The 20,095-nt window shown below is 44.9% G+C and overlaps 1 protein-coding gene across 2 annotated transcripts in view; it reads right to left on the bottom strand.

Annotated features, from left to right (window-relative positions):
* Positions 1–20,095, bottom strand: part of PCSK5 (proprotein convertase subtilisin/kexin type 5) — a 456,955-nt gene that overhangs the window by 14,998 nt on the left and 421,862 nt on the right. For both annotated transcript variants that reach the window (XM_032427639.1, XM_032427640.1), the window contains 6 exons: positions 19,574–19,769; positions 16,181–16,398; positions 14,902–15,138; positions 12,058–12,288; positions 10,591–10,768; positions 5,713–5,930 (listed from right to left, as the gene is read on the bottom strand). In XM_032427639.1, coding sequence (XP_032283530.1) covers positions 5,713–5,930; positions 10,591–10,768; positions 12,058–12,288; positions 14,902–15,138; positions 16,181–16,398; positions 19,574–19,769 — 1,278 coding nt within the window. The remainder of the gene's footprint in view (positions 1–5,712; positions 5,931–10,590; positions 10,769–12,057; positions 12,289–14,901; positions 15,139–16,180; positions 16,399–19,573; positions 19,770–20,095) is intronic.

Genomic DNA, 20,095 nt, shown 5'->3' with positions numbered 1-20,095 from the left:
GCAGCATTTCATTCTCTTCCTTTGTGTCATGGAAGAAAGAGTCCCCTGGCATGTGGGGAAATTGATTTTGAACTTGGTGGCAGCACCTTGAGGACTCCAGAAGCCACCAAGCTTAATGACTTTGCCGTGGAGGCAGGCCAGGAAAGACGTGACCAGATTCTTGCCTACCTTGCCCTCCGAGTAGATGAAGTCCATGGTGCCCTTGGAAATCCACAGGGTGGAGAACTGGTGATTGTGCACCATGGCCTTAAGCCTTTCCTGCCCCCACCTGCTGGACATGGACTTCCCCTGCTGCTTCAGCCGTGGAGGGCCACGCTGATTGTCACCTTCATGATGGGCTGGAGATAGAGGCCTACAGAGGACAGAGCTCCACTGTCCCAGACGTGTCGTGGACTATGGTAGCTGCTGCCTTAGCCCAGCAGGCATGGATGGCCCCCCTGCCTGGCACCACCACTGTTTGCTGGAGGTGCCCTTAGAGCCACTGGCTGCTGCCACTGCTTGTCCCTGTGGCCATCTAAGTGGTAGGGATACAAAGGTGAGTGAGATGGGGCACCTGGGTGTCTCAGTCAGTTAAGCAGCTGCCTTCGGCTTGGGTCATGATCTCAGGGTCCTGGGATCGAGCCCCATGTTGGGCTCCCTGCTCAGTGAGGAGTCTGCTTGTCCCTTTCCTTCTACCCCTCCCACCCCCATTCATGCTCTCTCTCTCTCTAATAAATAAATAAATAGATTAAAAAACAAAAACAAAAAACAAAGGTGAGTGAGACATATTACTTTGTGCCTTTGAGGACCTCAGTCTCAAGAGAGAGAGATAAAGAATAAATAACATAAAATATGCCCCCTGGGCTCCAGGGCCCTGACTGCCTTGTTCACAGTTGAATCCTTGTTGGGCCATACTGCAGGAGAAACATTTGTTGAATAACTAAGTAGATGGATGAATTCAGAGTACTAAAGGAACACAAAATAGAGGGATTAAGGATGGCTTTGTTGAGGAAATATTGACTGTAATGGATTAGAAAGAGGTAGCCATGCACAGTAGGCTGGAGAAAGTATTCAGAGAGGAGAAAGGGCAAGGTTGGCTCAGGTTTACAGAAACTAATTTTGCCTGGATTTGGAAGGTGGTGAAGGTGGTGAGGGGTGAGATGAGTCCCAGGATGAAGAACCTCATATGCAGAGTTACTAAGTTAAGATTCTATCCCAAAGTCAATGGAAGGAGAGTCATTTTTTAAAAAAGATTGCATCATTTATTTGAGAGAGAAACATGAGTGAGCATGAGGGAGGAACAGAGAGAGAGGCACCAGCAGACTCTTTGCTGAGTCAGAGCCTGATGCAGGGCTTGATCCCGGGACCCTGAGATCATGACCTGAGCCAAAACCAAGAATTGGACGCTTAACTGACTAAACCACGCAGGCGCCCCCAATGGAGAGTCATTTTTTTTTAAGTAATCTTTTTTTTTTTTAAAGATTTTATTTATTTATTTGGTAGAGACACAGTGAGAGAGGGAACACAAGCAGGGGGAGTGGGAGAGAGAGAAGCAGGCTTCCCACCGAGCGGGGAGCCCGATGCGGGGCTCGATCCCAGGACCCTGGGATCATGACCTGAGCTGAAGGCAGATGCTTAACAACTGAGCCACCCAGGCACCCCGGAGAGTCATTTTTAAGCAGAGAAGTATCATTATGGTATTTGTCACATAGAAAGATCAATCTGAGAACATAATGGAGGACTGGTTGGTTATAGAGTGGCTAATACTGGAAGTAAGAAAGTCAATTAGAGATTGGTGAATAACTCAGGTAAGGGGACATACAAGTCTGAACTAAGGGAGTAATACCACAAAGCAAAGAGAGGAGAGAGGGAATTAAGAGATAGGCATGGATTTGACAGGACTTGAGGACAAATCGAATGTGAGGGTTGAGACAGGAGGATAAGAAGGTAATGACCAGGTTCCTCCCTCAGGCAACTGGGTAGGTGGTGGAACCATTCATCAAGATGGGGAGCATAGAAAAAGGTGTCTATGGATGGGGTGAGGTGGGCTGGAGAAAAATGCATTTACATTTCAAGTTCGAGGTGTTGAGCAACTCATTAGATTAACAGGCAATTGGATGTATGGAACTAGAGCTCAGGAAAACCATTTGGGAAAGAAGTAGATTTGGGGGCATTAAGGCATAAGTGATAATGGAAGCCACTTTCAATCTGGAGAAGACTCTATTCCTGTGTACTTGAGAAGCACCTAGGGAGAAGTTATTTTAAAATATCATCAAGATAGTACTTAGGAAGGTCAGTTTAGTGGGTATACAGCAAAGGTGGCTGATGATCTTCTCCCAGTGTGGGGAAGGAGCTGATTTCTCATCTCCATTCTTGATGTTTCTATGTGGTCAACTAACTGCTCCAAGATGAATCATTTTGGAAGAGAAAGGAAGAAAGATTAGAAGCAGGCTCTAACAGGTTGGCCTTTGCTTATTTCATTTAAAAGTATTATATTCCAAAAAACCAAAACAAACACTCTAAAATATACTGACCCCCTAGGCATTTGTATTATCAGAAGGATAGTTTAGGGCATAATGCTTTTCTAAGAATCTGATTATCCATTATAACACACATACATTAAAAAAAAATCATATGTGAATTCAGATTTTGACCTAACCCATACACTCCACATACTGAAATGGTAGAATAAATATAAAAAGAACCAAAAATAAATAAATAAAAGGCTAGGTGGGCTCAAAAATAAGATGAAATCTCTTTGGACCAGAAAAGGAATATAAATATATAATAGTTGTCTGATTCATGCTGCCCACCTGCTTTGCTCAGGGTCTAGATATAGGGGATGGTGGCTGTGAGTTTAACTTTTCTATCATAATAGGAACTAAAAGTGTTTCATGTTAGATGTGGGCCAAAATCCAGGCTGAGATCTTAAAACAAGAGTCAAAGGGGGACACTGCCCCTATAGACCTCATCCCCTGACCAGGAACTCTCCGGGGCTGCCAGTTGGGTTGCTGATGGGATCTTCATTGTCATCAGCATCCCCTTCAGGAATGCTGGGATGTCCTATTTCTGGACTGAGTTTCAGGGTGGGAGGAAGGGGTAGAGTTAACCCAAAATACTGCTAGGCTGAAAGGAGTAAGGATAAAGAGAGAGAGAGAAGGGGGGAATGAAGGATGAAATTTCCCATTCAGAAGGAACTCAGGACCAAAAATCCAAAATATATGGAGAAAATGAACACTAAGATGACAAACACAATCAACAATTAGAACACGAATTTACTTCAAATAAAAAACTTCAATTTTATAGAGAAGCTTGACAAATTTTAAAAGTCAGTATATTAAAGATATTCAAAAAATAAAAAGACATAATACCTATAAAGAAAGGATATATTAGGTAATACAAATAGGAAGATATGAAACAAAAAGAGATGGGTATAAAGAAATAATTTAAAAATTTAAAAGTAAGTTATGTAAATTTAAAAAAAACCCTAAAATAATAGATGGGCTGAACTTTAGACTAAACACAGAGAACAAATTAGAGAAATGGAATAAAGTACTGATGAATTAACCTAGTATAAACCACAGAGAGTCAAAGAAATAGAAATATAAAATAGTAGGTAGGAGACATAGAGATCAGGAAAGTCTGAGTGACATTAAATAAGGAATTCCAGAAAAGGAGATTAGAGGAAAGGGTGGAGAAGCAACATTTGGAGATATAATAATGGAGAATTTTCCAATTTGCAAAAAGACTTTAGGATTTGTTTGTTTTGTGTTCATTCATTCATTCAGCAAACACTAAATGAGCACTTACTATGTGTTACAGTCTAGACTAGAACAGGGTATACAAAGTAAATGTGGCACAATCCTAGCCCTGAGGGTCTCACAATTACTAGGCGAGATGGACATGATTAATTAAAATTAATGTAAAAAGAGCTATGATAAAGCAGTATATTACAGAACCAGAAGAAGGAAGAACATTGCTGGGAGGACTAAGAAAAGCTTCCCGGAGGAGATGACGCCCAAGCTGGGTCTTCTAAGTTGAGAGTTGCCTATGGCGTCATTCTCCAGAAAGAGGAAACACAAGACAAAAGGCACAGCGGCATGAAAGAGTATAACGTGTTTGGTAGCTGCTGAGTGGCTCTAGGTTCTAGAGTACATGGAAAGAGAGACAAGGTCATAAGCTAAAAGGACTGGCTGGGGAAAGACTTTAATCACCTTTTAAAAATAAAAAAAAATTATTGGAAATTTATTGAAGGACAAAAAGTAAATGCATAGATTGCAGAGATATACCATGTTCATAGATGTGATGACTCAGGATCATAAAGATGGATTTCCCCTCCCCCAAATAAATTCAGTTAAAGCCAGTTAATATCCAAGGGATTATTTATTTATTTATTTATTTATTATTATTATTTTTTAAAAGATTTTATTTATTTGACAGAGAGAGACAGCGAGAGAGGGAACACAAGCAGGGGGAGTGGGAGAGGGAGAAGCAGGCTTCCTGTGGAGCAGGGAGCCCAATGCGGGGCTTGATCCCAGGACCCTGAGATCATGACCTGAGCCGAAGGCAGACGCTTAACCGACTGAGCCACCCAGGTGCCCCGGGGTTTTTTTTTTAAATGAAATGTGACTGTGTATAAAATTTATATAGAAAAGGGGCTGGAGGGGCGCCTGGGTGGCTCAGTCGGTTAAGTGGCTGCCTTCGGCTTGGGTCATGATCCCAGGGTCCTGGGATCAAGCCCCACATTGGGCTCCCTGCTCAGCGAGGAGCCTGCTTCTCCCTCTGTCTGCTGTTCCCCCTACTTGTGCTCTCTCTCTCTGTCAAATCAATTAATAAAATCTTATTAAAAAATGGGGCTGGAAATAGCCAAGATAATTTTGAAAAGGATAGCAGAAATGTACCGTACCAACTACAAATATTAACCTAATAAGTTTTAACAATTAAAACATTGTAGGAGGTATTTCTTCAGTGTTGAGAGTAATTCACACTGATCATCTTTCCATGCCCAGCAGATGGGAATTTTTGATCACTCTGACAGTACTGTACAGGATGACCTGGGGGTGGCAAGACCAGAGTCGAGATCACATTGCTGGTACTTCAGAAAGTTGATTGAGAGATGCTGAGAATGGAGAACGAGGATAGTAAGAATGAGAGAGATCTGAGTACAGAAATGCTTAGGAGAGAAAATCAGCAGATCTTGAAGTTTACCTTTGTTGGAGAGCAGGTGGGTTGGGCAGGAGGCAAGGGGAGGATATCGTTAAGGTATTGGTTGGATAGCGGGTCCATTAACAGAAAGAGTGACTATCAGAGGAAACCCAGATTGTGTTTACTCTGGGACATGTCGAATCTAGGGTTCTCTGGGACAGAGAAGTCGGTCTCAGGAAAGTGAGAACGGAGCTTGGGAGAGCTAAAGACAGACATCTTAAGTAGCTGTTGTAATAATAAAAATAAAACTCTCTAGGCAGATTCCAAGTTCAACAAGCAGAAGACAGAGCAGGTGGGAAGCACCTCCTGGGGGAGACGATGCCTGTATCTGGGCCTGGAAGGCTGGGAGGGTCTGAAGAGACGGCAGGATAGTGCAGGGCGGCCCAGGGGAGAGGTGCTGATGCTGGAGAGGATTGGCCGGGTTGGCAAGCGAGAGAAAGCTCTACAGGTGATGAAAACAGAGGGGCCAGGCACAAAGGAATCCTCATCTTCCCATCTACACAGGCAAAATGACAGATACACCCTCACCTTTGCATTTGTCGCAGGTCGGGTGGCATCTCTCACACGTCTGTGTGCCTTGCTCCGCATAGTAATGCTCTGGGCAGGTGCGATGACACTCTCCCTTGGAGCGGAGCAGAAAGAAAAACGAATCGCAAGACAGGCAGTCGGTGGGCTGCGGGCCCCGGCATGCCTTGCAGCTCTTGCTGCACTTCTTGCACCGTCCTGTGGAGATTTCTGCGTAGTATCTGAAATCAAGCGGGGAAGCAAAGACTGAATAAGCTTTGCTCTTAAGTTGAGTTTGGTGGAAAAATCAGGGTGAGTCGCATGGGGTGTTCGGTTCCAGGCTGGGTGACTTAAGACTCTACTCGTTAACGTTACTCAGTAGATACGTTACTGTGGGCACACCTCATATTATTGCACTTTGCTTTATTGCGCTTCACAGATATTGCACATTGGGGCAAGTCTTTCGGTGCTGTTTTTCCAATACCACTTGCTCACTTCATGTCTCTGTCACATTTGGTAATTCTCGCACTATTTCAAACTTTTTCATTATTATTACAATACTTGTTATGGACATCTGTGATCAGTGATTACTGAAAGCTCAGATGACGGTTAGCATTTTTTAGCAATCAAGCATTTTTTAATTTAGGTATGTAGATCGCTCTCTTAGACATAATGCTCTTGCACACTTAATGGGCTATGGTATCGTGTAAGCCTAACTTTTACATATATGCCCCGGGAAACTGAAAACTTCATTTGAACGAGCTCCATTGCAATATTCACTTTATTGCAGTGGTCTGGAAGTGAGCTGCGGTATCTCCAAGGTATTCCTGTAATGACACTAATAAATCTAATGACTCAGTTTTCTTATCTTTGAATTGGGCACTACAATATAAATCAGTTTTCTTATCTTTAAATTGGGCACTACAACCCCTCCTCTGCTATTTGTGAATTTTGAATTAGGTAACACACACGAAAGGACTTATCACATGCAGTAGAACCACAGTAATTATTCACTACTTTTACCTTCTCTATACCCATGTGCTTCTCCACTGGAAAATTCAAGCTTCACGTTTTGTTGACTGGGATCAGGGTATGCAAGATGTTTTTGATGTGCCTCTGAGTGATTCTTCTAGTTTCGCAATTTTAAAAAACATCTCCTATCTTGAGGGACGCCTGGGGGTGGCTCAGTTGGTTATGCGTCTGCCTTTGGCTCAGGTCATGAACCCAGGGTCCTGGGATCGAGCCCCGCATCGGGCTCAGCTGGGAGTCTGCTTCTCCCTCTGCCTCTGCCCCTCCCCCTGCTTGTGCATGCTGTCTCTCTCTCTCTGACAAATAAATAAAATCTTCGAAAAAAATCTATCTTGAAATAGAAAATGACATGAATGATGCTAATGTTTACATCATAATAGATGTAACCTCTGAAAAAATTTTTGGAGGCTAAATATAACCATAATCACTGTTCATTGCCTTTTTACTATGTACCTGGTAGTACACTAGGGACTTCATAGACATTATTTCACCTTCTTGAACCTAAAAGGGAGACACTAGAGCCATGCAGTCTGGAGCTTGCCTTCTGGAACAAACTGCATGGGGTCAAAGCCAAGCAATTCCACTTATGAGCTGTGCAACCTTGGCCAAGTCTCACAACATCTCTGTGTCTCAGGTCTGTAATACGTGGCTAATGTTAGTAGCTAAAACTAAACAAGTTATTGTTGAGAAAATTGTTAGAACAGCGCCTGGCACATTATAAATCACACATATTCATGATAATTATGAATCGTATGATTAAATCTCAAAGGAAACCTCATGATTTAGATATTATCATCCCTATTTTATATAAGTAAAAATTGAGGCTCAGAGAATTTAGACAATTGGCTTAATGTCAAACAGCTCATGAAGTGGGCTCATGTGATTTGAACCTGTTTACCGCTATAACAAAGCAGGGCAAAGTAAATAAAAATTTTTCAAGTTAGATAGAGGAGAGAAGAGAAATCGTTGACAAAGATGAACTTCTAGACGTCATCTGACCCTTTTTGGCATCTCTGGACCCCGGCACATTGAAGCTCTCCTTGAAACTTGACGGTTTGCCCTTGGCTTCTCTGGCCTGAAACTATTTGCCACATGAGGTTCCCTAAAGCTTATTTCAGTTCCACTAGTCATTGGAAACTAAAAGCAGGGCAAGGTAGTGCTGAGTCTGCCTCTCCCTCACCACCTGTCCCTGACCTGAGCACTTGTACCTCAGTGGCCCAGCTTGTGGCAAATCAGGCCTTGTTTTACCTTCTGCCATTAGGTGAGGAAAAGTACTGCGGAGTCAATCAGTAAGCCTGGGGGGTGAGAGAGACAGGGTGATGAAGGGAGGACAAAGAAAGCATCAGTCGGGAACTAAAGAGCCGATAAAAGCCACAGAAGACTTGAAAGAGAAAGCCATGGGAAAAGGTAGAAACGCACACCTTCCCACACAGACAATACAGGGGCGTGAAGTCAGAAGATCTGATTTCTTGTTTTGGCCCCATTGTGTATGAGTAGCCTTGTGACGTTGGGCAAGTCACTTAACCTCTTTGAGCCTCAATTTTGTCATCTGTAAAATGGGGAGAATAAGTCGATCTCCGAGGATTGTTGGAGAACCAAATCATAATATAAAAATATATTCTGAGTAGAAATACTTTGTAAACTCCAAAGCAGCATACATGTTCTTTACTAATGTTACTAATGTGATAGGTTGTTTTTAAGATAGAAGGCCCTGGGGCTCCAGGGTGGCTCAGTCAGTTAAGTGTCTGCCTTTGGCTCAGGTCATGATCCCAGGGTTCTGGGATCGAGTCCCACATCGGGCTCCTTCTCAGCAGGGAGCCTGCTTCTCCCTCTGCCTACTCTGTCTGCCGCTCTCCCTGCTTGTGCTCTTTCTCTCTCTGACAAATAAATAAATAAAAATCTTTAAAAAAAATTAAAAAAAAAAAAACCCTGCTCTGAGGTTAAACACTAAAATAATTATGGGTGTGGGTAAAGGGTTCGGAGGATCATATACCTGCCTTTCCGAGGCAAGGAGATTTACCATATGAGATTGATGCAACGCACATGGAACATCAATTTTATAAAAGGAACCATTGCTGTTAAATATTTCCACTTATACCTCATTAATACCCCATTAAAGAGGTTTATGGCAACCCGTGCCTCTCCTCCCCAGTGGGTAACTTCACATACTTCCCAATGTAAAAAATGTCTTCTTAATTTGATGGTCTACAACTATTTAGATGACAGGATTATGCCCTTTTGTGTAAAAAGTATTTAATGACTTGATTTGGGGGAGATGGAGATTCCTTTCATTGGATCCAGATCTTTTCGGGCACTTTCTGGAATGAAGGGGAAAGGCTAAGCCGGGTGGCCCTATTCCGTTTCTTGTTGGGTAGGGCCCTTTCTTCGTGGATCCATATAGCTGGTGTTTTTCAGGGCTGAGGTGTGTGACTCTGTGCTGAGCATTGTAGTAAATATGTGTGAAAAATAAGAGGGTTTTTTTTTTTTTCCAGGTGCTTATAATTTTCTTGGTAAGAAATATATAGGAAGAATCAATTCTTTTTTTAAAAAGATTTATTTATTTATTTGGGAGACATTGAGAGAGAAAGAGCATGAGTGGGGCTGGAGGGGCAGAGGGAGAGGGAGAAGGAGACTCCTAGCTGAGCAGGGAGCCCGATGCGGGGCTCGATCCCAGGACCCCAGGATCATGACCTGAGCCGAAGGCAGATGCTTAACTGAGCCACCCAGGCGCCCCAGGAAGAATTAATTCTTGAAGGTCAAAATCTTTGTATTTTACATCCAGGTGCTCTTCATTAGACATGTGTGGAATGAATGGGTGAATGGATGAGGGCCGTGTAAAGCACCACGGTGAGTAATGCAGACAGGAATTGCTATAGAACCGAAGGAAAGAAACGTGATGTCTCATCTGGGCAGAAGCACTGGGGAAAGTCCAAGGTGGTAGCCTTTCAATTTGGGTCTGGAAACGCTCAGTGCCTTAGGTTACTGATTGGGAAGGAAGAATTAGCAACGGGCCTGTAATCCATCTTTCTCTTTACTGGGCATTCCTGGCGGGAGAAAAGGGATGACCCACTCAAATCCTCTTTCAAATATGCTGGTAACCAGACCTTCTGATAAATACACTAAAAGTTTTTCCTAGCAAAAAATGATAGAGTTCTTATTTGTGACGTGCTTTTAGGAGCATACATCTGTGTATCTAGGTTGCTTATGTAATTAAACCTGTAAGTTGTAGATGTATGGGGGCATGGTAGGTTGGAGTATTGGTGGCATATGAGTGGGAATATTTAATTGAAATTGTTCCCTTTGTAAAATCAATGCTCTGCATACATTGCTTAGACCTCACCTATTAAATGTGATCAGAACAAATCCTAATGCAGAAGAGGAAGAACCTACATTTATGGTCTTAGACTTCTCTAAGGGAAGAATGCTTTGCCTCTGCCTTGGGTTTGCTTGTACCTTCAAATTAGTAGTGAAGTTTGACGCATGATTCTAACTTGATGATCAACCCTTCATGTTTTCTCACTGGGTCACTCTGCCTCTCCTATGTCCTCATCCATTACTATGAATTAGCTGAAATCTTTTTTTTTTTAAAGATATTTATTTAAGTAATCTCTGCACCCAACATGAGGCTCAAACTCATGAACCCAGGATCAAGAGTCACGTGCTCTACCGACTGAGCCCCCCCAGGTGCCCCTAGCTGAAATCCTTTAGAGATCAGTAGATCTTGGTTGGCCTCTGATCTTCATTTCTTCCTAGCACTGAGACTTCAACGTGGTGTTATATAACTTAGCTTCCTCATCTGCAAAATGGGTTTGCTGTTAGTGCTGCCTGCCTGGTTTGGGATTAAATGAGGGAAACGTGTGTTGGGCACCTTACCCTTCCAGGCACTGCAGCAGGCACTCCTTTTCCAGCTGGAGCAAGCCTGGTTGGCAGGAGAGGCATTGTGTGCTGTGTCTCCCTTCACACGTCCTACAAGAGCTGTGGCAGGGGACACATTGGTGGCTGTCCTCATCAGCATAGTAGCCCTCGGGGCAGTCCTGCACGCAGGTCCTGTCTGCCAAGGAAGGAAAAGAGTCTGTCTTGGTATCAAGTATGATGAACGTCTCCCAGACCTCTTCTCTGTTCTCCCTAGGGTGAACCATGGTGGGAAGGGAGGATGCAGGAGGAATGAGATGGTGTCCTTGTGAGGGTCTTGCTTCTCAGATCTGCGTGGGTTGGGGAGATAGATGCTAACCCTTTCCAGGTCTTCAGCATGTTCATCTCTTCCTTCCCTCTCTCCTACGCCCCTCCGTTGCTCCTTCTTTTAGCTGAGTGCGCTTTGTCTCATTTTCTTTCTCACATACCTGTATTAGCCTAATCATGGAATCCCTGGAAACCTGAGGGCATTGCTTCACATCCGTGATAAGATCTGCTGAAGGTGGCCAACCTCAGACCATGCCAGACTTCAAGAAGATTTATTAATCCCTGGATGCAAAATCCAGGGGAAATTTTGATGAGGGGCTGAATCCCTGCATGTTTGTAAAGTGTCTCTCCACAGATTGCTTATTAATCGCAAGGGAAAATAGTAACTAAGCAGTGGAGACATTGGACAGCACTCTGAACAGATGACCACAGTTAGCGTCACCAGTGAGGGGCAGGTGACATCCTGGGTCTCCAGGAGGACACGACATCACCTGTGAAGTATTCTGGCTGAGAATGAATCATCTCTGTCTAATTGTGGGACACCTCACACAGACTTCAATGGAGGAATAGGGACTGTATTCTTCTAAAATGTTAATATTCTATAGAAAAAATGTCTGTGGAAATGTTTCAGTTTAACGGGGGCTACAGAGACCTGGCACCTGAAAGCAATACCTGATTGGAGACTGGATCCTGTTCCAAGGAGGAATTGCCAAAATTATAGAACAGATGATATAGTGAAGTATTGATGTTAAATTCACTTGCATCAACAACTGTACCATGGCTATGTCAAAAAGTATCCTTAGTTTTAGGAAATACATACTAAAGTATTTATGCGAAAGGAGTCATGATGTGTATATCACATCCTCAGATGGTCAGGAAAAAATTTGTTGTGGATTATGTAGGCATTACACATTGAGACAGTCAAGACCGAGCACGCGAATGATTAAGCAAATGGGACACCCAATTAGTGGTGGCCGAAGTGGGTGAAGGGCACGTGTGTGGCGTTCTTCATACTTTTGTCTTTTCTATAGGTTTGAAAATTTTCCAAATACAAAGTGAAAAATTAGAAAGACACCAAACATCTGGGCACCAGGCGTCATGCAAGGTGGTTTCCCAGATGGAGGGAAAGAGAGAGCCCGCCTCAGAGGACACGTGACTCACTGAAAAGAAGGTTGTCCCTCTGGCAGGTGTGACACTGGTCCTCGGCAGGCCCCGTGCAGCGGAAGCACTTAGCATGGCAGGGCTTGCATCCCAGAGCCTCCACATCCCAGTACTCAACGGGGGCACATTCCTTATGAGGCACGCAGTCCCCATGGTGGTTGATGAGAAGGCCCTCCTGACAGGCCGTGCAAATCCCAGGTGATGAGCAGGTCTGGCAGGACTTGTGGCAATCTGTGGGCATGGTGGGGGCAGAAGACCAAGTGAGAGAGGTCCAGGGCACCCCTAGAAGGTGTGTTCACACCCCTCCCCCTTTTCTTTCAGAGATTTCTAGGGTTCTGGGTCCAGGGCATGGGGGCCACTAGTTGGGTAGAGCCCTTAGGCTCTGGGTAGAGCATTCTTGTCAAATGAGAAGAAAAATGGCCATTTCACATTCTCTGTAATATCTAGAGAACCCCTTCTTGCCACATCCAGAAATATTAGACTCAGTGTAGTTACCAAAACTGCAACAAAACAATAAGCAATTCTGTAGGGTATGGTCATACACTGATCTGTGGCCTGCTTACCCCATAACTCTCACTCTGTGGCCCTCCACTGACCTCCTGGAACAACTCGAGCTTATCACTAACAACAGTTGTTGGGATGTACTGCAATTGCCTATTGATCAAAAAAAGGCCTCTTTTGTATTCATTGATGAATGCACAGTACCTGTGAGAGGACCGGGCATGTAACAGGCACTCAGTAACTTTTCTTAGACAAATAAAATCAAAACAATTCATTCCTACCTCGGGGTCTTAGCCATTGCCATTCCCTCTGCCTAGAGTGTATGTGTGGTTCTCCTAGATGTATGTGTGGCTTGTTCCCTCTGTTTTTCTATGAGGTCTTCAGGATGCCTTCACTATAATTTCAACTCCATCCTGTCCAACTTCCTGTTCCCCTGCCCTGACTAACTTTTCCTTTTGACTTATCTTTTTTAGGGTCTGTCTGCCCCCCCACCCGCCCCGTATTCTGTCTGTATTGTCCCTTGCTTTTCCCTAGGCCTAGAGGAGCACACAGTACATAGGAGGCCCCCAGTAAGTGCTCCCTGAATGAATAGACACATGGCATTATGGTCATCTCATGTTATCTAGATCAGGAAATTGAGGCTGAAGGTGCTAAGTCACTTGGCTGGAAATGGGCAGGGTTAGAAGTTGAACCCAGGAGCTTAATCAGAGCTCTTGCTATTTCTGCCCCAGTGCCTTGGGATAGGTGTGGGATTCTTAGAGGTGCCTATGCTCTCTCATAGAGGATAATTTGGATGATCCAAATGGATCCCAAGCCCTTGTGTTTCTTGGAGGAGATCCTGCTTGGTTCTGGATGCTTCTCCACATCTACCCAAATCTTAATTTTTCAGGTCAGGTTCTTTGTTTCTTCTTTCTGGCAAGTCCAGTGGCCACCCTGTTTCTTCCAGTACCAGCTTCCCTCAGCCTGCCTTTGGACTGGTGGAAGGAGCCATCGCCTTGTAGGGAAAGCCCTCAAGTTAGTTCCCTACGGTTGAGTTGGTCTGAGGGGAGCCCAGGCATCTGTACAGTGGTATTTTTTTTTTTTTTTGAAGCTCTCCAGGTGATTCTAATGGGCAACCAGGGATGGGAACCAGGGGCCTTTCTCAATGAGAAAATTAAGTCAAGTAAATGTACTGTGAGGCCTGCAAAGTTCTCTGTATGGCAAACACCAGAGAAAGGCAGAAATTGACCCTTAGTTCCTGTCTGAGTATAGGCACGACGGCCTTTGGCCAAGTTGCTAAACTTCTCAAGGAAACTGGCCCCAAGCTCACTGCTGCCCTGTCTTCCGCCATGTTCTAGTCCGTGGTCTTTCAGGTGGAACATTGACAGTAAAGAGTACCTTACATAAAACACACAACAAGGTGTGTTGATCATAGTGCTAGAGCAGAAAGCTGTGAGGAGTCAGCTCCATCTTCATGTCCTAGGACATGCAAATCAGTCTCCTGAGTACGTTCTGGAACGTTGGGGGGGCGCTGGGGTTTCTCACCCTCAAGCTCTCGCTGCTGTTGGGACCACCTGTGCATAGCTGTCTAGTGCTTGCTAGGTGGCGACATGGGGCAAGGTTACCCCTGGCCGCCTAGCTGAGTGAAGCCTGAAACTCTGGAGAAGTTCACCCAGAGTGATTCAGTGGTTTGAGAATTCTCATAATAGACCTGCTATTTTTCCTGTTCTGAGGCCAACAGTTGATACCTAGGGAAAACATAAGGAGGCATAAACGAGAGCAGATCCCTCCCTGAATGGGTTGGGGTTGATGTGCTGAGTGGGGGTCCCAGGGCAGGAGCTGCTGAAGCAGATGAGGAGCCACTGCTCCGAGGAGGGGTCGGGGGAGGGGGGAACCGCAGGGAGAAAACTGATAAGGGACCCAAGAGGCACCAAGAAAATCCTCTGTGGCACAGTTTTCCCTGAGCTGCTGTCAACCTTTAGTGGCTTCAAGGTTTAAGAGAAAAAAACAAAACAAACAACCAACTTCCATTTTGGGTGACTTTTGAAGGCTCATCTCTGCTGTGAAACTTCACATGAGAATTCTTTTTGATCAGCAGTTCAGGGCCCATGTTGTGAGGAGGGTCAATCTGACTTGTTATTAAGAAAAATTACATGGTCAAAGCTTATGAATGATTCATTTAAAAAATAAATAATGAATTAGAGCAGATTAAAAAATCTGCTTTGTTGAGCAGGAGGGAAACGGATGGGATGACAGCTCCGGGGCTGGAACCCTGCAAACCCCAGCACCTGCTTTGTCTCAGCAGAAACCCATCATTGTGGCAGGCTCCCTGGGATGCTTGGCCATACACACTCAAGTCTTTACCTCTGCAATCCTTAGTCTCTTTTTCATAGTAAGTTCCCACTGGACATTCGTCCAAACACCGTCCATCATAGAGAACCAGGGATGGCTTGGCACAGAGGTCGCAGTTATCCGCTGAGGGGCCACTACACTCCAGACAGTCTTCGTGGCAGGGGACACACTTGCGTATGTCCGCGTAGAAGCCGTGGGGACAGGATGGATGACACATATCCTGGTACAGGAAGGACCCAGGCATACACTCTGGAGGAAGGAGGAAGCAGCAAGTTACCCCCTTGGGCACAGGAGAAAGGAATTCGTTCCTTCTGGAGTGGGCTAGCCTGTCCGGACCACATTGGCTCCTTTGACCTGAGTGTTCCATGCATATGCCCCATGCCAAGCCTGCCAGGGCACATCCCCCACATCTCTAAGCTTTGGGAGAGAAGACCACATACGGTGGCCTGATGACATGGTGCTGGGTTTACAGCCCGAAATGACCTGCCCCTCAGAGGTGTAAAAAATTGCAGAGCTGTGGCAGACCGTCTATGGCTGAGATGCTGGAGGTATTGTTGAAAACCCGAAAAGCATGCTCTATTCAGCCCAAAAGCGGCTTAAACATTCTTGCATTAGTTATGTTTCCATTCACTGATAGGGTAGGTCAGTGACATAGACATGGTAACTCAGTGTGAGGCATGCGTTGTGGGTTTCTTTCATCTGTATTCATTCTCTTATTTGGGGGGAAACCAAGAAAACGCTTTGGGTCACACCAAGGGAATCCTTTTGATAGAACAGCATCAGTTCAGTGGGTCTTGCTCTGGAGAGGAAATTAGCCCTTCTTGGAGATAATTCCAGAGAAAGAATTCCTAGCCAGAGTGCTATTCTGAGTCTTACTGTCTTCGCCTGACCTTCTCTTTCCTATCTTTTGTAACACTTGCAATTCTCTAGCTTCCTCTGTGTTTCATTAATATAAGCCTCCCTATAAGATTTTGTGCACAAAGAGGCAGGAACTTCGGGTTCTTATCTAGATCTCTAGCAGCTGGGATGGTGCTGCCAAGGGACTGAGCATCCCTAAGTGCTCAGTACACCTGTGCGGAAGAAATCATGCAGAAGAGGGGCTTTCATTTGTCTTAGCTTGAAGAACGCCCTTGATTGCCTCAGTGATGTGCATGGAGATGGTTATATTTCAGGAAAGATAAGGAGACTGGTTCCCTCCATTCTGCATAGCCCCCCCACCCCCCGCCATGGTTGGTCCCCAGGGGCGGTAGCTTGGGGGAGCCACACTCTCCCCTGGGATGCTCCCACGTACCTTTGCATGTCTTCTCATGGATGCAGTCCTGACACATCTCAGGGCAATGCTTGCACACCCCCTCTACGGCCACATGCCTCTCGGGGCAGGCTTCCCGGCATGCTCCCTGGTGCAGGATGAGGCTTCCTTGGCAAGAGTGGCAGTTGGTGGCGTTTCCTTCGCATGTTTTGCAAGGAGAGCTACACTGCTTACACGTGCTGTCTTCTGCATAGAAGCCCCTGTGGGGAAGACAGAGCACAACTGGAGATGCTTTCCATCCAGGGAAGTGAGTCCCGCCTGGTGGCAGAGGGCTTGGGACTGAAAGACACCGGAAGGACGGCAGCTATTGTGGGGCAGAACGAGGCAGTCAGATTTGCCGAGGAAGGAGGGGTCAGAAGCCAAATCCGGGAAGAGAAAAAGGAAAGGGACAGGTGTTATCCTTGTGAATTTGGTTGGTTTGAAAACCACTTTTGTTAATGTGTATATAGTTTAGCCACCTTCTGGTTTCCCTATTTTATCTCCCAATTTTTATTCTTTCTTCTTTTTTTTTTTAAATTAGAGCCTTATGTTAGAGTAGAAAATGCTTTTTATCCAATACATTTTTAATGAAAAATTTTAATTTAATAAATTACTGAATTTAGTCCTTAATATAAAATGTTCATTCATAATTAAAAACTTATTTTTACAAAGCTCTAAAGGTTTAATGCCCTGTAAAATTGGAACCACTTTTGCTTTCAGATGCTCTCAGCCAGCCTCTGGTGGCTTTTTTCAAACATGCACATATAATGTTTGCACACAGCATCAAACATATTTGCAGTAGCTGCTCGTGGAGGATATGTTTGTAAGAGTGACTTTCTTCCAGGTGGAATCTGGCGTCTGTATATATATATTGTACCTCTAGTGATTACATTATCACGCCAGAGAAATCTCTCACTGACTGATGAACACAGTAACTACGAAAACCTCAACCTTTTCAAATAGATTTGGAAGATGGGGGAAATTTCGACAGTTTTTTGAAGAAAAAAGCTGGCGGGAAGAACTGGAACGTGCAGAAGCAGGAAAATCATAAACCGTTGTAGAGAATATGGACTTCTGATGTTCTAGGTATCTTTTTTTTTTTTTTAAAGATTTTATTTATTTATCTGACAGAGAGAGACACAGCAAGAGCAGGAACACAAGCAGGGGGAGCGGGAGAGGGAGAAGCAGGCTTCCCGCCGAGCAGGGAGCCCGATGCGGGGCTCGATCCCAGGACCCTGGGATCATGACCTGAGCCGAAGGCAGACGCTTAACGACTGAGCCACCCAGGCGCCCCCCGATGTTCTAGGCATCTATTCCAGTTGTTTTCTATAATTTTCATTCTATTTGTCAGCTGTTGCCATAATAGGCTGAGTGGCAGGACACCCCCAAACTCATCACCCATGTATCTGCGGGAAGGCAGATCTAGGCTGAGCTTGCGCTCAAAGAGGCCTATGTCATTGTAGGGGCAGAGGTCATGCATGTACTCCGGGAGAAGGAGGCTGGGCCCTGAGATACACACTGGATTCAGGTCTTCTTCCTGTCCCTTTATCTTCCCTGCACAGGGACCTCCTGGGGCACATTCTTCTCTTAGCCATGACAGAGCACAAGAGGGCAAGTTCATCCAGACAAACAGGTTGTAAGCCTCTCTGCTTCCCTTCCGCTAACATCCTGTTGGCCAAAGCAAATCAACCCGGCCCAAAGTCAAGGGTCAGGGAAGTCCATTCTGTGTCTGTGGAAGTTGCTGCAAAGTGACGAGCAGGGGGCACAGGTACATGGGGAGGTGAAGAATTGTAGCAAGTAACTCAGTCTGCTAGAGTCCTTTTTGAATCAATGCCGATAAGGGATCCTATACGGCATCTCTACTTGATGTTTTAATTAACTCATTCACGTCTGTTTCGTCATTCTTTCAGCCATTCTTATATTTATTCAGGAAACAAAAATGTATTGAATGTATCAGGAAGAAATGGGATGGGGTGAATAAAGGTTACGTATCTAATGTAGTTTTACGAAAGAAAATTTGGAGAAGGAGCAGATTAGTAGAAGAGAGGAAACCAAATAGTACCCAGATGAAAGCTAAGACCAGGCTCCCTTATACAGTAGTATCTAGTATCTTAGCTTTTTTGGACCAAATGGAGAACCTTCAGTTGATTATAACTTAGCTTCCGATGTCAATTCTTACACCTAGTAGGTGCTAACTATTTATCTGCGGAACTGAATTGAATATGCTTGGCTTCTCCACTGGGCTGGAAGTTTCTTGAGTACCCTGACTTATGTTTTTACCCTATAGGATCTATTTCAGCAGTGGATACAGATACTAATGATCTACCTCTATCATAGATCTTGTAGCTCTACCATCAAGTTCTTTTAATCAATGGGAAATTTCTAATTGCTTCAAACAGATTCTGTTGGTCACTTCCCCAAACTCCTTCCTCACCTCCCTCTTTCCAGTCTTCCTGCCTGACAGTGTTCTGATTTTATTTGGGTGTGCAGGGGTGAATTTTGTGTAGCCTAAACCGATCCTTCTATTTCCGTCCTTCTCGCCAGAGATCATTTTTGGAAGACGGAAGTGAAGCATTCTGGCTAATGAGATGTGAAGGGAAGTCAGAGGAAGTTTTCCTTCCTTTTAAAAAGAGATGGAGGAGGAGAAACGTGCCCTTTTCTGTCTCTGGTTGTTGTCACGTAGGGTGGTGAGGTTTGGAAACGGGGCAGACAATGTGGCTCAGGGGCTCAGGGGAGGACAAGCTGAAGAAGATTCAAGGACAAAACAGAAAGATTGTGGGTCTTTAATGAAGTGTTGGCCACGGATGTAACCAGTGCTGGGTTTTAACCTTTTTGTTCCGTGAGATAGTAAACCCCACATTGTCTCAGTCATTCTACTTAGAATTTCTGTTGCTTGTCACTGAAGGTTCCCAGATAAACTTTTCCATGTGCTGTTTCCACTTCTTTTTTACATCCTGGAGCTGGACCCGTTGATGGGAAGAGAAGAGGAATTATAAACCAGAGGACTGAGGACACCATGAGGAATCAATCAATAATTCACCAGGTATGATTCCATATTTATTATTTATACCTCACACCTCACCTACTGTAAACATTTAAGAAGACATTCATGTATTCACAGCCTTAACTTTTGTCACGGAAGGAAGACAACTCCTTGATCATAACCACAAGGTGGAAAAAGAGCGTATTTTCACAAAGGTCAAAAACACGTACATATCACGGTCACAAGGGCCTGGTTTGGCTGCCGTGGCCGAGAGCGACTGCGTGTCGAGGGCACAGTTCCAAAGGCTCTATAACCAGGACGGGGAGGCGTCCTCTGGTGCAAGAAGGAATTGCCCTCCAAGTACAGCAGGAGAATGAACCCGAGCGGGACGTGGAAGGAAGAGGGACACTTACTCGGGGCACCTGGTGTAGCACCTGCCTTCGTGGAGGAAGAGAGGGAAGTCCGGCCCCGTCCGGCACGTTCTGCAGAGATGGGCTCCAGAGCAGGAAGTACAGTCCTCCGTACAGTTCTCGCAGTGGCCACTCCTCGCCGAGGGCCACGTGCCTTCAGGACAGGAGGAGACACAGGCCTGGGCCAGCAGATACGTGCCTAGAAACCCAGGGAAGAAGGCAGAGCAGACCATCATCACGTGTCGGGTCCAATGGCGCAGGGGTCCATGCAGAGGATGGATGCCCCCGGCAGCTTTTTTGAACCTCTGCAAAGACCCGAGGATGTGGAATGCTGCTTTCCGGCAAACCAAAGTATTTATTAGTGAGGCTCAGTCTTCCACATCGAGTTAAATCTCCAGAAAGGAAATCAACAACAGGCTTTTGCCCTGTTTTTCTTTTTCTTTTTCTTTTTCTCTTTCTTTCTTTTCTTTCTTTCTTTCTTTCTTTCTTTCTTTCTTTCTTTCTTTCTTTCTTTCTTTCTTTCTT

Source organism: Phoca vitulina, unplaced genomic scaffold (assembly GCF_004348235.1).
Source record: "Phoca vitulina isolate PV1807 unplaced genomic scaffold, GSC_HSeal_1.0 scaffold37, whole genome shotgun sequence".
NCBI lineage: Eukaryota > Metazoa > Chordata > Mammalia > Carnivora > Phocidae > Phoca > Phoca vitulina.
The sequence above is the reverse complement of the archived record's forward strand: the minus strand, read 5'-3'. Positions and strand labels throughout refer to the sequence as shown.